The sequence below is a fragment of the Marmota marmota genome, unplaced genomic scaffold (assembly GCF_001458135.2).
Source record: "Marmota marmota marmota unplaced genomic scaffold, marMar, whole genome shotgun sequence".
NCBI lineage: Eukaryota > Metazoa > Chordata > Mammalia > Rodentia > Sciuridae > Marmota > Marmota marmota.
In genome coordinates, this window is record NW_025999999.1 from 14,105,526 (window position 1) to 14,122,471 (window position 16,946).

The following is a 16,946-nucleotide window of genomic DNA, read 5'->3' on the forward strand; positions in this document are numbered from 1 at the left end:
TGTTCTTCACCCAGATTCCCTAAAATGATCTCAATAATGTCCTTTTCCTGGTTGTAATTTCTTAGAATCTTTTGTCTTCTTTAATCTGGAACAGTTCCTCAGTTATCTTTCATGACTGACATTATTAAAAAGAACTGGACAATTATTTTATAAAATGATCTGCAATTTTGGCTAATCAATTAATTTCAATCAAGGAAAGAAAGCCTTCTAGTTCTATTTCCAAGTAGTTGTAAATACACTGAAACACTTCAAATTTTTTTCTTTTTGTCTGTGAATAGTAATCATGGGATTTGTATGGCTGAGTGACTGGATAGAAGTGATAATTAATAATATCTAAGTGGTTCTGTGGCTCTGTTTTTAGAGTATATTGTAGGTGTTTAATTTCAAAAACCAGGCCAAAAAATTTTTGCTTTCAGATGTACAGTTAATAGAATCATAAACAGCCTTTCATAATAACCTCAGATAACTTGAAAATGCTTTCATGTTTCTCCAGTGCTGACACTGACATATATTTTAATGGGCAGGCGTTGTGCTATCAGCAAAGCTTTCTGTCTAAAGCAAGCAGATAATTGTAAGGTTTTTAACTGGATCTGGCTACTTAAAGTTCTCGTATTCATGTTTCTCCATGCAAATTGTAAATTCTTTTTGCATGTTCATTTAGTAATTTTGGTCTTAGTTTACTCTTGCCTTTTATGCTTCACTTTCCTGGATTTAAGCTCTATTTTGAAAAAATGGCAAACATCAGATTTTAAAAGTTCTATTTTTAAATATTCATGTGTAGAGAAAAACGTAATAATCCACAATAAACAGAGTAGTGGAGAAAGGGAGGTATTGGGGAATGAAATGGATCAAATTATGTTATGCGCATGTACAAATATGTTTCGATGAATCCCACTACTATGTATAATTATAATGCACCAAGGAAAAAAACATTTAAAGTCTAAAATTTTTTAAAGAGCTCCATGATCGATAATTGTTTTTAAATGCTGTGAAGATCCATGGCTAAAATAAGAAATACCTAGTTGTGGAAAATCTCCAGAAATAATGAATACTAGGCCAAATTAATGCTCTTTATCTGCCTCATTATGGGACCTAAGAGGACACTAATAAGATCACAGGATAAAACAACTAGGAAAATTTAAAGGGTCTCTTCAAATGGTCCTTTTATTTTATGATTGATCATGGTACTTTTAAAATATAATTTCTTATTTACTTCCTTATATTATTCACTAGACTGCAGACCTTGGAAAGAACTGTCTTATATGCTATTGTATCCCCAGTTCAGGACCTTGGCACATAGATGTTAAATACTTATTGAATGAATGTTCCATGATTATTCCATTCAACAGTATAAAGGCAAAGAGTTGAGTCCACACACAGTTGTATCCACACACAGTCTAGTACTCTGTACCACATTGCTTTCTAGTTGAAAAAAATCACATAGATGAAATTTTTCAGAACATATTTTAAAATTTTAGGGTAATAGTAAGCTAAAGTTCTTAGAACATTTTAACTATATTCAAGTGAAAGTATCTCATAGAAAATAATCATATTTAAACTGATCTGACCTCAACAAGATTTTTTTGGGTTTCTTAACAAAGCCAACAATTGAGTTAATATTTCTGCCTGCTCTATCTCCTGGCTTATAAAAACTAGAAATGAAATCTGAACAGTGTCCATTAAATGCTTTTTTACAAAACTGGATTCTATTTTGTCTCCCGGAGGACTTCGTATTTTTGCTGTCCTTAACTTAAGTCAACTGTTATATTACCACATTTCACGTTCCAAAGCTCCTCTAGACTAATCACTATGAAAAACATTTTACAGTTACCAATTGAGGCTAATAGGATTTCTGCATTTTTATTCAGATACAATTTAGTTGTATTTCCTCAACTACTTTAAAATTCTTTCTGGTACTAGAAATATCTAGATAACTACAGTGTAAGCTTTAACCTGCTATAGAGTTGATCAGATATCAAGTGGAAACTAACCATTTTCCTGTTTCTGTTCTACAAGGACTTTTTATAAAATTAAACTTTAATTTTTAGATAATTGTAGATACATGCATAGTCATTACAAACTTAAAAGATCCTGTTTATCATTCATCCGTTTTTTTTATAACTATGGTACAATATTACAGTGTGGATCTTAATCAGATTTTCCCATTTTTCCTTGTATACATTGTATTTCCTTGTATACTATGTAAATTTATTACTTATTCATGTGTCCACCACCACAGTCATGATACTGAATAGTTCCATCACTGTAGGGATCCCTCCTGTTGCCCTTTTTTGGGGGGTGGAGGGGACCGGGGATTGAATTCAGGGGCACTCAACCACTGAGCCACATCCCCAGCCCCATTTTTGTATTTAGAGACAGGGTCTCACTAAGTTGCTTAGTGCCTCACCATTGCTGAAGCTGGCTTTGGACTCGAGACCCTCCTGCCTCAGCCTCCCGAGCCTCTGGGATTACACGCATGTGCCAGCTCCTGTTGTCTTTATAACCATACCTAACTCCCTCTATCCTGAGCATATTCCCCTCTCATACACATCCCTCCTTGTCCTCTCTCAGCCACTACTCTGTTCCCCACTTTTGTAAAGCTGAAGAATATTATGTAAATGGAATCATGCAGTATATAACCTTTGGGCATTAGCTTTTTCACTCAATTTCACTCAACTTTTTCACTTCATTGGAGATTTATTCAGGCTGTTGCATGTATCATTATATCATGTGTTTATCATTTCTGTGTATTGCTAGATAATATTCCACAGTTAGCTGTGTCACAGCTTAATCATTCACCTCTTGAAGAACATGTAGGTTGTTTGTGGTCTCTGATTTACAAACAAGCTACCTCAAATATTTGTGTGCAGATATTTGTATGAACATAAGTTTTCTTTTCTCTGGGTTATATGGCCAGGAGTATAATTGCTGGGTCATACAGTAGTTGAATATTTAATCAATAAAATGCCAAACCATTGGCCATAGCTATACCGTTTAGCAGTGTATGAGAGGAATCTCATTTCTCTGCATCCTTCCAGCGGTTGGATTGTCTTTTTATACATATATATATATATATATATATATATATATATATTTGTTTTTTAAACCATACTTGTGTAGTGACATGTCATTGTGGTTTTAGTTTGTTTCTCTAAAATCTAATGATTTTAAACATCTTTTCATGTGCCCATTTGTTAATGTATGTATTCTCTCTGGTGAAATGTCTGTCTTTTTGCCCATTTCTAATTGACATGTTTGGATTATTTACTATTGACTTTTACAAGTTCATTATATATTCTGTATGCTGGTTCATCATCAGATGTGTGGCTCACAAATATTTTCTGATACTTATCTTCTTTTCATCCTCTTAACAGTGTCTCTTACAACATTTTAAATTTTATAGTTTTATACTTAAGTCTGTGAACTATTTTGAGTTTTTTAAAATTGTGATTTTAAAAATAACAATTTACCATTGTAGCTGTTTTTGAGTGTTCAATTCCAGTAGCATTAAGTACTTTTACAATGTTGTTCAGCCATCACCACTATCTAGTTCCAGAACTTTTTTATCCATCTTAAACAGAATCCCAGGACCCATTAAGCCATCATTCTCTCTTCTTCCTTTCCCCAGTTCTGTGACAAGTATAGAATATGACAGTAAACATTTATAAACTGTCTTGGAGTTTTTTATTACCATGACATCTAAGTGCATTATTTCATATTTAATAAAAATAGTGATCCACAATAGATTAGAAAAAATCTGGGACAGTTTGAGATGTATTGAATTGGATGACTTCATTAACACATATGCTCATAGTCGAAGGGTAGGGAAAGTTAAATGACTTTCCTGCTGATCTAGCTGTCAGTGAGGTATACAACTGTAGCAAAGCCCAGATAAATTTTTCTCCCTGGCATAAATCAAGGATTATCATCAGTATCAGTAATAATCATGATAATAAGTGAATCATGACTGTTTATATAGCTTCTGAAGGAACCTACTAATGTTAAATATTCTGGTGGCATTGTTAGCAGTTCTCACATTCTCCTCAGGAAAGTTGTTGAATCATTTGAAAAAGTTGTTTCTTTCAAATGTTAATAAGTTATATTCACTATAGATTATAATAGTCATTAACTATGCCAAAGTTTCTTTTAACCTACAAGCATGAATATGAGAGTAAAAGAAGCTCTACTGACAATATTTACTAATTGTGAAAATTTGCCATCAATATGTAACATTTTTCTTTTGGATACTTTGATCCTTGCTCCTCTAAAAAAAAAAAATGAACTTGGCAGTGATTAAAGTACACATTTCCATTAACTCTGAAAATATCAATTTCTAACAGTGTTATAATCTAAGACAGTTCCTCATGAATAAAAAGTTCTAATACTTTTTTTGTTTGTTTTCTAATACTTTTTGAGAAACTACTTTTTTAAAATGCTTTACCACTGAGCCACAACCCCAGCACCCTCAGAAGCTACTTTTTAAAGAAAATTGCAAATGTTACTCTGACAGCAAAACAAAGTTCTGCTTGACTCGTGTAGAATTTGAATTTAACAAAGAATTTATCATGAATGTCCTCCTTTCTTTGTGTTTATTATTCAGAGAACAAGGAGAATCCACAGACTTGAAACATGAGTTCAGATACCAGCCAAGGCGTGATCACTACTCCTCCTCCTCCCAGCATGCCTCACAAAGAGAGATATTTTGACCGAATCAATGAAAATGACCCTGAATACATTCGGGAGAGGAACATGTCTCCTGATCTACGACAAGACTTCAATATGATGGAGCAGAGGAAACGAGTTACTCAGATTCTGCAGAGTCCTGTAAGTTACTATAAGCCTTTAATTTTTATTCCTCTTGAGAACCTTGATAGAATGAGGTAGAAAGTATCTTAAGCTACTGTCAGATTAAAAGGGGTGGAGGAGGAGTGTCTAGTTGCTTAAAGGAGAAATGGGCACTTAAATTATGTATTTGCTTTACAAAGATTTAATAAGAATCTAGTATTGTGTTAGTGGTGTACATTTTGGAGTATGTTTTCTGGGTGTAATGCTTTATAAAAAGAGAACAGACAATTTTACTGAATTCAAGGACACCAAGTTAGACTGAATATCAGTGAAGAAAGACATGACTCAAGTCATAGTAATCAAGGAGTAGGCTAGGTGTATGCCTCATACCTGTTTTTAATTCCTTGGGTGTCTTCATACACACAGCAGCATAGAAAGACTTGAGGTTTTTGTGGTCTGATATGGCAGCCTAATGTTAACACACCTAATGCAGGCATACATGCATACACACCCCAAAGTAACTGGATTTAAAGTAGATTATTATTATATATAATATTATAGTAAATTCAGTTTGAGGTGAAAATTCTGTCTGGCACAGCAACATCCAGACTGTTAAATCATATTCAAGTGATTTGTTAGTTTTTTATAAACACTCAGTGGAATTACACACCAAGTTAGACTAAATATTAACCAAATGATTATTGTAACTGGAAAATGAGAGAACAGCTTGGTTTAAGATGCAAAATGATTTTATAACTTTATGTATAATAAAGATCATGGACTCCTTAAGGCAGAGTTCTGCATACATAGACACGTGATACCTATGTTTGGCTCATTGGACTTCCAACTTAGGTACTAAAATAAGCACCAGAGCATAGAGCTGCCTGAAGTAGCACTGGTAAATCATTTTTGTCGTGCCCTTGTGAATTTAATTACAGAAGTTGAGTCAAAAGCCAAAGGGGGAATTCCACTCTGTGTGATTTCCCATACCAGTGGCCCTGATGAAAGCTTTGAAGTACAAGTTATAAAAGCAGTGCCAGCTTTGAGGAATTTTAAAAGTATAGCACCCAGTTTAAAGAAACTCTTTCCAAATGGAACAGAAATTAACCAGAGATGAGAGATTATATGTTCCATGCCTTACAAACCTGAGTTTATGTTTCCAGATCTTGTAATACACATTATTTAGATCAAAATAGATTTATTTCTTGCTCTAAAAAAATCCCACTTAAAAGTAGGTTTAAGAACTAACTTATTAACCAAATGATTATTGAAACAGATAATGTAAAGTAATTGATTGTAACAGATAGTGTAAAGTAATTGAGAGAAAGAGATGAAGTTCGGATTTTGTTCAAGGTTGTTAAATATTGAGATTCTGAGGGAAGTGCCCCAAAGAGGACCAATGAATTCTAACTAAGGTGTAAATGAAAAAGTACTAAGTTACATTTCTATTCCAGGGTTTTTTCTTTTATAGTTTCCCCCATTAAATAAAGACATCATGACTTTGAGTAGATTGTTTAATTTTTATACTTGTATATCTACATTTGTAAATTGGCTTGTGCCTTGGGAAACTGAAATAACAGGAAAGAGTGGATATAAAGATCGTCATTCCCTTAATAAGGATGATCATTTTTCTGCCCAAAGAGGAATGAAGAAGGCCGAAATTTAAAAGCATTATGGGTTGATTTTTTTCCCCTCCTAGATCTTTGCCTAGTGTATTTAAAATTTTGTTTGTGAAAGTGTATAAATTTAAAGTGTTCAAATTTATTTTAATATAAGAGAAATTGTTTACCAAAGGAAATGTTACATGATGGGCTTGTATTAGTTATCTATTGATAAATTACAAATTAGCAGCTTAAAACAACAAACATTTCTTATCTTACCATTTCTGAGTCAGGGGCTCAGAAGCACTTAGCTGAGTGGTTCTGGCTCAGGTTCTCTTATGAAGTTACAGAAGACATCTGCCGTGACTGCTGTCATTTGGAGGCTTCACTGGGATGGAAGGATCATCTCTTAAGATAGATCACTTACATAGCTGATAGCAAAAGGCCACAGTTCCTTGTCACATGAACTTTTTATTAAGGCTGCTTGAATGCTTTCCCCAGAGAAGGTAGCCTTCTGTGCTTTTTAATGACCTAATCTCAGACATCACCTGCCATCATCAGCACACATAAAAATAAATAAATAAAATAAAAATATTGTGTTCACCTATAACTAAAAAAATATTTTAAAAAAAAAGTGAGACACTAAAGTTCAGCTCATACCAGGGAGAGAAAAATTGAGTTTACCTTCTTAAGAAACAATTATGCACCCTGTGGTCACAATTTATTTTAAAAGTACTGTAGTCATGATTTATTTTTCCCTTCTCCCATGTGCAAAATACACTCACCCTCTCCTGATTTCTCTTAGAGATCTCATTCTATTATGACGTTAACTTGAATCTAGACTCTTATCATCTAAATTTGGTCCAGGTACAGATGTTCCTAAATGCACTTCCTCAAGTACAGTTCCTGTCAGTCTGTTCACTATAAGGAAACAACTTATTTGCTCTCCACTACCGCCATATACACATATATTTTATGGTGGGACAGGCATAAGATAACTGTTACAGATATTCCTATTCAAAAACAGAAAATTCTGGGGCTTGGGCAGGGGGCTGGTATTGTACCAAGAGTCAATGGTTTAAGCAATTGTGAAATCTAGGTGGGAAAAATGTTTGGAAGCTCCTTGAAGAGAAATCAGTCCTACTGCTTACCAAGAGTCTCCATAGTTTTTGGCTCTGCCCTCTGGTTTCTTGGTTCCCCTATCTGAGTCATCCTTCCTTTTCCTTGAAAGGTAGTCTGTGTTTGCAACTGTGTTTTTCTCAACCTGTTTCCACCTTATGGAGGTTTTGAAAGGCCTTGTTTCCTTTTGTATTGACTTTATTCCTTTTAGCCCAAGCTTACAGTGTTTCTGCCAGTATGATTCTCTAAAACTTTTGTGTGTCTCCTATAAATATTGGAGTTCACCAATAAAGATCAAAATCATAGATATTACTAATTAATGTTTGTAAGTAACACATCTTAAGCCTTCTAGTTAAAATTCTCAGGTTGGAAAGAAAGGAAATCAGGACAGAAACTAATAAAAGTGCAATGTATACTTTTATTACTAAATTCTTACTATGTGCCAGGTACCTACTTTGTATGTATGTATTATAATCTTTAGTCCCCAAAGCAATTCAGACAAAGAAATATTAATATCACCAGGCACAGTAGTGCATGCCTATAATTGCAGCTACTTGGGAGGCCAAAGCAGGAAGATCACAAGCCTCAGCAAGATCTTGTATCAAAAAATAAAAAGGACTGGGGATGTAACTCATTAGTAAAGAACCACTTATTCAATCATCAGTTCAAAAGATGGATAGATAGATAGATAGATAAAATATATATATATACATACATATTTAATATTCTTTGCTTACAGATGAATAAAAACTAAAACTTAGAGACATTAACTTGCTCAATGTTTTACAGATTGGTTAAATGGTGGGGTCAAAATTTTAACTCCAAAACTCACATTCTTAACAAGTAAGTAGCTATACCATTTAAAGAATTTAATAACAATGAAAAAAATTCCACCTTCTATTTTGTATTATTTTATTCATCTTCAAATTTTGTTGCTCAGGTTAATTCAGCCCAACCCAAGAAGAGTTTTTTCTGATCAGAAGATGCTTTGATTTAAATGTAATTTGTTAATTTGAATAATAAAAATAGCTACTGTTTGCCTTAACTTGAAAAATAGTTCATCTTGTTCTGACTCCCAGAAAGTATTCTTTTTAGAGATTCTGCAGCTTGTTATATTTACATTTTTAAAAAATATTTTTTCTCGTTGTAGATGGACACCTTTATTTTATTTATTTATTTTTGTGTGGTGCTGAGACTCAAACCTAGGACCTCCCATATGCAATGTTTGTAGAAACTCTGTATTATAATTTACACCCTTTTCTCAAAATGTCCAAAATAAACTGTTGGAAGTAGGTGGTGCTTCTTCAGAGTTCAAGAAGCATACAGATTTAAAAACTAGCAGGTAGCACTTGGAGCACAGTAGATATTTGGTAAATCTGAGTGCATAAATAGATAGGTATGTGAATAACTGGGTGGGCTTCAAGTTTTAAACACTTTAATGTTATTCATCAAGCTTCTCCTGAACTTTACTGCTCCATATGGAAAATTGTTGATGGGCTTCTTAATCCTTACCACCATAGGAAGCAATCTAGACTGCTTAATGCATGTGTAGGAAGTTGTTCTGAAAAATAGAATAACAGACATATGACATACTAGTAATTTTAAATAACAGGGCATTATCCAGTTCTTAAACATATTTGGAAGGCAGGAGAAACTTCAAAGCCGTATACAATTTTAGGATATCATTGTAATTAAGGCCTAAATGTTAACAGGGTGCCTTAATTAGAAAAATTGTTCAGAATCACTGTGCTGCTCTACCTGGTCTCTTTAAAAGTTTTAAGATACAAATATTCTTTATTAACTTTGTTTATATTTTTTTAAAACCAGTTGCAAGAAAAGTTTTCGTTCTAACTTTTAGTTTCATGTTAAGACTTAGATAGAGGAAAAAGACCATCCAGAAGAAAATTTGGTTTATTTGTTTTTTCTCCTTTCAACAGGGCCAGTCGTAATCTATTTCCAAATGAATACATTTCTTAATGGAGAAATTCTAAGTAAGTTTGTTGTGCTCCTAATCCCACTTTAGGAGAGATCTAATACATAATTGCAGAGTGCCTTGGGAGCAGCAAGTGTGTAATCATTTTTTTTCTTTTGCTCCAGTTTTCCTCTCTAGTAATTATCATGAGGTCAAATATCCAGATGTGGACACTTAAAATTCATTTCTGATGTCTTTCAGCATTCTGTTACCCAAGTTTCCTAAGCTAGACATTTCTGATAAATCTGCCTGTTGATTTTTTTTGTCTTTTTTAGTATAAACTAAAATAATTATATCAGGTTAGTTTCTTTTATTCAATTGGTCCTTTTCTCTGTGACTTAAAAAATATTTCATTTAGTTCTACTTTCTCCTAAAAGTTTTAATTTCAGAAACACCTTATGATCCAATATTTCAAATTAATTTTACTTTTATTTTATAGTATTCAGTACTAGGTGTGCTAAATGTCTTGACTTACATGAATATCAAATCTGTGAATCTCATGTTTTCATTAAGTTTATTTTTGTTCATACCATATGTATTCAAAGTTTGTAGCCTCATTCCCTCAATATTGAAAGGAACTGTATAAAATAGAAGGGTGTAAGATTTAGATAAAACTTTAAAGCACCCTCTAACTTAAACATTTTTTTCACTGAGGGATTTTTTTTAGACTGTTTGATGAAAGAGCTTTTAAAGCTGTAATGCTCTGGGGACAAACTAAGTTTGGGGTAGGATTTTGAGTTGAAGAATTAATTGACTTTTAAAAAATTTATAACGTTCAATAAAGATGAATTTCTTATTTAAAAAAAAATTTCCCCCAATAGATGATGGATAATTATTACATAATTATTATGCAGGAGGAATTTCTCATTCAAGCGACAGACTTATATAAGACTGTTTTCTTGCTAAATGATATGTGACATGAATCTTTGTTATCATTAGGTCAGCCAAGGTTAAATTCGGGCCAGATGTGATGGTGTACACTTGTAATCCTAGTGACTCAGGATGCTGAGACAGGAGGATTACAAGTTTGAGGCCAGCCTCAGCAACCTACCAGGATCCTATAACAAGGACTGGGGAGGTAGCTCATGTAAAGCATCCCAGGTTCATTTCTTAGTACAACAACAACAACAAAAAGATTCTTCACTTTCTTTATATCAAGGAAAATTCTAACTTAACTACTAATTGAGCTGAACTGGACACTCAAGAACTACAAAAGAAACAATGCAGTCATCAAATAATACACTATAGTAGAATAGAAAAAATAGATAAACAATTACAGTCATATGACTGGTTCCCTAAGTACAGTGTAAGGAAATGTGAAAAGAGTTCAGAGTAGGGTGTGGAAGGGAAGAAATATAGATTCCTTTCTCCTATGAGGGTGATTTTGGATAGACTTCAGAAAGAAGATAAAATTTAAGATAAGTGTGGAATGTGGGGGAAGAAGTCATTGGAAGAGGAACAGTGGTGGCCAGTTCTTCCATTAGATGAAATGGTAGTGATCAGAGAATGCTAGGAGAAGCTCAAAAGCTAGACCAGAACATGAGGAGAAATGGTAGATAAAACCAAAAAAATGACATTGCAGCAGATTATGAAGACCCTAAAGTACCAAGTTAGAGGTCAGCACATTTTCTCATCATTTCCAGTTTTAATTTGTTTATACAAAAAAAAAAAAGAAAGAAAGAAAAAATTAACACGTACACATGCTTGTTTGGAATCTGGGTCCAAATCTTGCCTCATCCTTTACATACTAGCTGCGTGACAATAGGAAGCCCACTTGTGCTTCAGATTCCTTGTGGAAAGGCAGAGAAATTACCTTATTCATTGGTTGTGACCATTCAATGAAATAACATAAGAGCATGTAGTGCAGTGCCTAGCACATAGTAAACAACTATCTTTGTGGAAATGTATATATAAGTGCTAATTTAAAACACATTATACTTTTGTGACAGCACTTTGAAGATTATAATCATAATTGGTTGTGCTGTGTTTTAGGTTTTGAAGGTCTTAAAGAATCTATCATCCTAATGGCACTCTGCCTTGGCCATGTTATACACAAAATGTCACAGTCTTCACTACCTCCTCATCTATGTTCTTCTGTATCTGGGGAGGAGAACATGGTTTATGCTGTAACTTTTTTGCGGTGCAGGGGGGTGCCAGGGATTGAACCAAGGGGTACTTTACCACTGAGCCACATCTTCAGTCCTATTTTGTATTTTATTTAGATACAGGGTCTCACTGATTTGCTAAGCACCTTGCCATTGCCATGGCTGGCTTTGAACTTGCGATCCTCCTGTCTCAGCCTCCCAAGCTGCTGGGATTACAGGCATGCACCACCGCGCCTGGCTATGCTGTGATTTTATGTATATCTTCCATGTCTTTAACCCAACTCTGTTATAATGTAGACTGTAGAGAACTATTGGCTAATCTGCCTTTATAAGCCTGGTCTGTGACTTTACCATCCTCTTGTAAGTTGGTTCATCATCATGCATTGATTAATTCTTTTTTTTTCTTTAAATATTTTTTTAGTTGTTGATAGAACATTATTATTCATTCATTTATATGTAGTGCTGATAATCAAACCCAATGCCTCACACCTGCAAGGCAAGCGCTCTACCACTGAGCCACAACTCTAGGCCTTAACTGCATAAGGGTGAATACTTTGCTTGGTACTCCAGGATCACTATAATCTGCTGCTGTATAAGTTTGGTTTTTTCATCCACCAAATAACCAAATGCTCTAATGTGGCCTACAAAATTACCCAACATTTCTTATCACAACCTGCCTGCTGCCTTATTTGTTGTATTTGGTTTCAGAGATTCAACCCAGGTCTGATAAAATTAGGAAGACATCTTCGGAAGCTCATGAGAATTCTGGCTTTGAATCTTTATTTCATTTATTTATTAAGTATGTAATCTTGAGCAAGTCTTTGCCTATTTAATGACTTAATTTTGAGACTCAAAATTAATCAACTACGAAGAATTATTAGCATTGGATTTTTAATTTATAGGAAAGATAAAGTAAAATGTTTATTCTTGGAATATTTTAATAGAAGTTTACTGACAGATTTTTTTAAATCAACTGAAACATTTTTATATCAGTAGGAATTTTTACACTTAGTATTGCTCTGTGACTTAGGTAATTATCTGAATACTATTTCAAAAACCTTTGAAGCAAAAAATGTTCATGATAAAAAATTAAACCTTTTGCACTAAAAGAATTCTTACCTGTTGAAGCACTATCAACAAAAGCCTGGAGAAATTTCATTTATTTCAAAAATATTTCTTATCTATACTGCATAGAAGCTATTTGGCCTTAAAAGGGACACTCACTAGTGATTTCAGAAGGGCTTTATCCCTCTGTGCCACGATAGGTATCCTAAAGTCTTGAGGTAGTAAGTACTTACTATATTATGGAATAAACAGAAGTGAAGGGAGATAATTTTAACTCCATATCATGTACAACAAGAAGAATGGGAAGTTATACTTTACATATGTATGATATGTCAAAATACATTCTACTATCATTTATAACTAAAAAGAATAAATAAAAAATGAAAAATAGGAAAAAAGGAAGTGTAAGGAGCATTTCACTAATGAACAAAGCATTTGACCTGTGTCCTTGCCTGTGACATTCACCAGCTGTGTGACCTCGAACAGATTTTTAACCTTTCTTATGTAGCTCTGTCATCCCACCCAGCAGAAATTTCTCATCAGTTTATAAATAGTGTGATTTCTCTTGTGCAACTGGTTGGTTTTTTATCTTAAAGCCATTGTAAATCCACACAGTGAGCAGGTTATCTTGATTCATGTTGGCTCCCTAAGAATTTAGATAAAATTTAGCCCATCTCCAACAGATGTGTAAAATTTTATGGCATTCATTTATTATCTTAATCTTATTCCTGGTTCTTTCTAATCTCCTTAGGCTTATTTTTCTCTTTAGCTTTATTTTTCTTACTTACATTTTATTTATTTTATTTTGTATTACTTTAATCTGTGAAAGTTTTCTTGAATTCTTCCTGGAAGAACATGGGGCCACGGACATTCAACAAAATAAATAATGCCTACTTCTCAGAGATGTTGTAACATACATAATGACTGATAAATACACTAATAATTTTTTACTAAATCATAGATATTTGTTATACCTGCTTTGAAGAAAAGGTTTAAATAGTTTGTTTTTGAAGGGAAGACAAAGTTTCAGAAGAGTAAGTAGATGGCCCACTTCCGTATGTCTACAAGTTTTCTGTGATTTATATAAAAGTAAATAAGAGCCAGGCACAATGGTGCATGCCTGTAATCCCAATGGCTCTCCTGAGGCAGGAAGATTAAAAGTTCAAAGCCAACCTCAGCAGTTTAGCCAGGCACTAAATAACTCAGTGAGACCCTATCTCTAAATAAAATATAAAAAAAAGAAGGGGCTAGGGATGAGACTCAGTGGTTAAGTACCCCTGAGTTCAATCCCTGGCACCAAAAAAAAGAAAAGATAAATGAGGGTATCTAGGAGATTCTTTTCCTTTTAGCCTTAACCATGGTAAATTACTCATGTTACTCCTCTATAAAGGCATCCGTACATCTTTTACACAGCCTACAACCACTTTGTGTTCACAGGATTTTGATTATTAGTGGGGTTTTCTGATAATATAGTATGTGTTGTAAAAGATGTTATATAGAACAGTTTTCTGGTTTCAGTTGTATATTTAAATGAACTAGATACAGACGATGAAAGTAGATGTTTTCCATCTTCTTATAATTTTACTAATTGTTTACATTTAACAAGTCTTAAATTTTAAAAGAAAATCATATTTAACTAATGTAAATTGCTCCCTGAACTCAGAATTCAAATACGGTCACGATTCGAGTTTTCTTGGTTTGGTTTGGTTTTGTTTTTTAATCACTCAAACATCCATTTGCTTTATTAGCAGAGAGTATAACATTTTCCTTTTGGATTTTTTTTACTTCCCCTGAATTGTCCCAAGAACTTCAGCAGCTTGATCAGTGGAACCTATGTCCCAAGATGTGGTATATGTTGTGTATGTGTGCCTTTGTGTGAATGGGAGAGACACTAAAGTCTGTGCAGCCCACCATTCCTACTACATTTCCTTGTCACATGGTGAAGGTGTTGAAGACTGGCTTCATATTGACAACAGAAGCTGTAGGTTCCCTGTTGACCCAGATGCCCCTACAGGCCAACATGATGCCTCAAGGAAGGATGACCTTCTTCCTGGGCTAAATCAGTTAAGATGTCCTATGGTCCCATAATTGAGCTCCCAAAATTGAAGCTATAAGCACCCAGCTCATTCAGTTCTCATCACAAATAACTCTCAACTGTTTTGCTAAGAGAAGCACAAACACTGAGCCAGACCTGGTCCCCTAACATCTATCATCTCCTAGCCTTAAAACCACATTTCCTCTTCCCACCACAGGATGCTGTACTATTATTTAAAGAAAGAAAATCCCTGGACCTCTGGGCTATTAACCATCCTTTAGCATATCTACATCTAAGCGGGAACTCCCGAGAGATCTTACTCCCCCCTCCCCTGTAAGGAAGAGTACTTAAAAGAGATCCACCCTTCTTTTTTTTTTTAACATTTTTTTAAGAAGTAGTTGGACACAATATCTTTATTTTATTTATTTATTTTTATGTGGTGCTGAGGATCAAACCCAGGGCCTCACACGTGCTAGACGAGCGCTCTACCACTGAGCCACAATCCCAACCCAGAGATCCACCCTTCTAAAGAGATTTCCACAGCAATCTCCAAGGAGCTCCTATGTATCCCTCTTGGAGGTGGTTATTCCAAAGTAATTCTCTTTCTTCTCCCTCTTAGGTGAAGAGGAAAGAAACTGAATTTAATTTCTGGCCAAGCATCCTGCTATACACATAATTAATCTTAAATGGCAGAACAAGGTTTAAGTGATTTATGTTGCAAGAGCTTTCATGTTTAAAAATGAATGAAATAGACTTGAGCTAATCTCAAATAGAAGAGCAGGGTTTAAGTGATTTATGTTGCAAGAGCCTTCATGTTTAAAATGAATGAAATAGATATGAGCAAGAGAACAAATGACAATTTAATAAAATAAATATTGGTTGGGTGTGATGGAAAGACAAAATGAACTATTTCAACAAATGTGAAGAATTGGGAATTTTATGTGATAAATCATATTAACAATTCATTGAGTTACTGGAATAGAGGTATTTCTTAATGTTCAGGATTTGGATTTATATAAACAGTTTGTGCCACCCCACCCCACTTCCCCCCCCAAAGAAAATACAGCTCCAGAATAGGAAAATATGGAACCCAAAATTGGAAAGAAGTGTAATTTCTCTAGGACAGTATTATAAAGGGAAGTAATTCATCCTCAGTTCTTACTAGTTTATATTGAGTTTATGGAGCTAAGGAATTGCCATGGAAATCTTAAAATGGAAACCACAATTTAGTATGTCTTACTAAAAACTTCTGCTGTGAATCACTGTTTTCATTGAAGCCCCATTCAAATAGGGACTGACTAACTTAGATGACAAAGCTGCTAAGTAAGAAATGGTCTCTTTATATTGGTTTACACCTGGTGCTTAAGTTGAATATTAATTAATAACAGTTGTTTTATCTATATTTGTCTAGTGCAGATATTAAAATGTTTCCTTTTCTTTGAGATTAAGAATGTCTAGGCTGGGGATATAACTCAAGCGGTAGCGCACTCGCCTGGCATGCGTGAGGCCCGGGTTCAGTCCTCAGCACCACATACAAAAAAAACAAAAGATGTTGTGTCCACCAAGAACTAAAAAATAAATATTAAAAAAATTCAAAAAAAAAAGAATGTCTAATGATTTTTTCCTCCCCTAAAAGCAAGTTTCTTGCTTCCTCTAATGTTTTACTATTTTATGTTTTTATTTGTTTATAGATAGTGTAGGTAAAGTTATTCAAAGGAGGAGTAGAGGAGAGGATAATTCATTATATCAGAGCAAGTTTGGGTCATTCTGCTGCAAGTGAGATATATATATATATGCTCAGTGGTTATTTTTGTGTATTACAGGCTTTTCGGGAAGACCTGGAATGCCTTATTCAAGAACAGATGAAGAAAGGCCACAACCCAACTGGATTACTAGCGTTACAACAGATTGCAGATTATATCATGACCAATTCTTTCTCAGGATTTTCTTCACCTCCCCTCAGTATGTCAGTTTTGGAGAGTTTTAAAAATTACAATTTTATTTCTACTTTGAAACAGTGTACATGTCTAGCAGCATATTCTACTCAGGTTCAGTCCTTAAAGTTTATAGCATCTTAATACTTAAGAGTAGCATAGTGTCAAAATCTTTTTTCACATCTGTCAGGCACTTAATAGACTTTGAAGATTACAAAATACCTATAAGACATGGTTCCCTGCCCCAGATAAATATATTTTAATTAATACTGCAAGATAACTATAAGGAAAAAATTACAAAGCAGTCATAAGGAATTGTCTAATGAGGTT

General features: G+C 34.1%; 1 protein-coding gene across 17 annotated transcripts in view; it reads left to right on the forward strand.

Moving 5' to 3' along the window:
- Add3 (adducin 3) overlaps window positions 1–16,946 on the forward strand; it is a 119,550-nt gene that overhangs the window by 78,450 nt on the left and 24,154 nt on the right. For 16 of the 17 annotated variants that reach the window (XM_015494778.2, XM_048807303.1, XM_048807302.1 and 13 more), the window contains 2 exons: window positions 4,601–4,824; window positions 16,506–16,644. In XM_015494778.2, the coding sequence (XP_015350264.1) occupies window positions 4,630–4,824; window positions 16,506–16,644 (334 nt within the window). In that variant the 5' untranslated portion in view covers window positions 4,601–4,629. Of the gene's footprint in view, window positions 1–4,600; window positions 4,825–9,478; window positions 9,497–16,505; window positions 16,645–16,946 lie in introns of those variants that run through there. The other variant, XM_048807314.1, reaches the window with a different exon arrangement.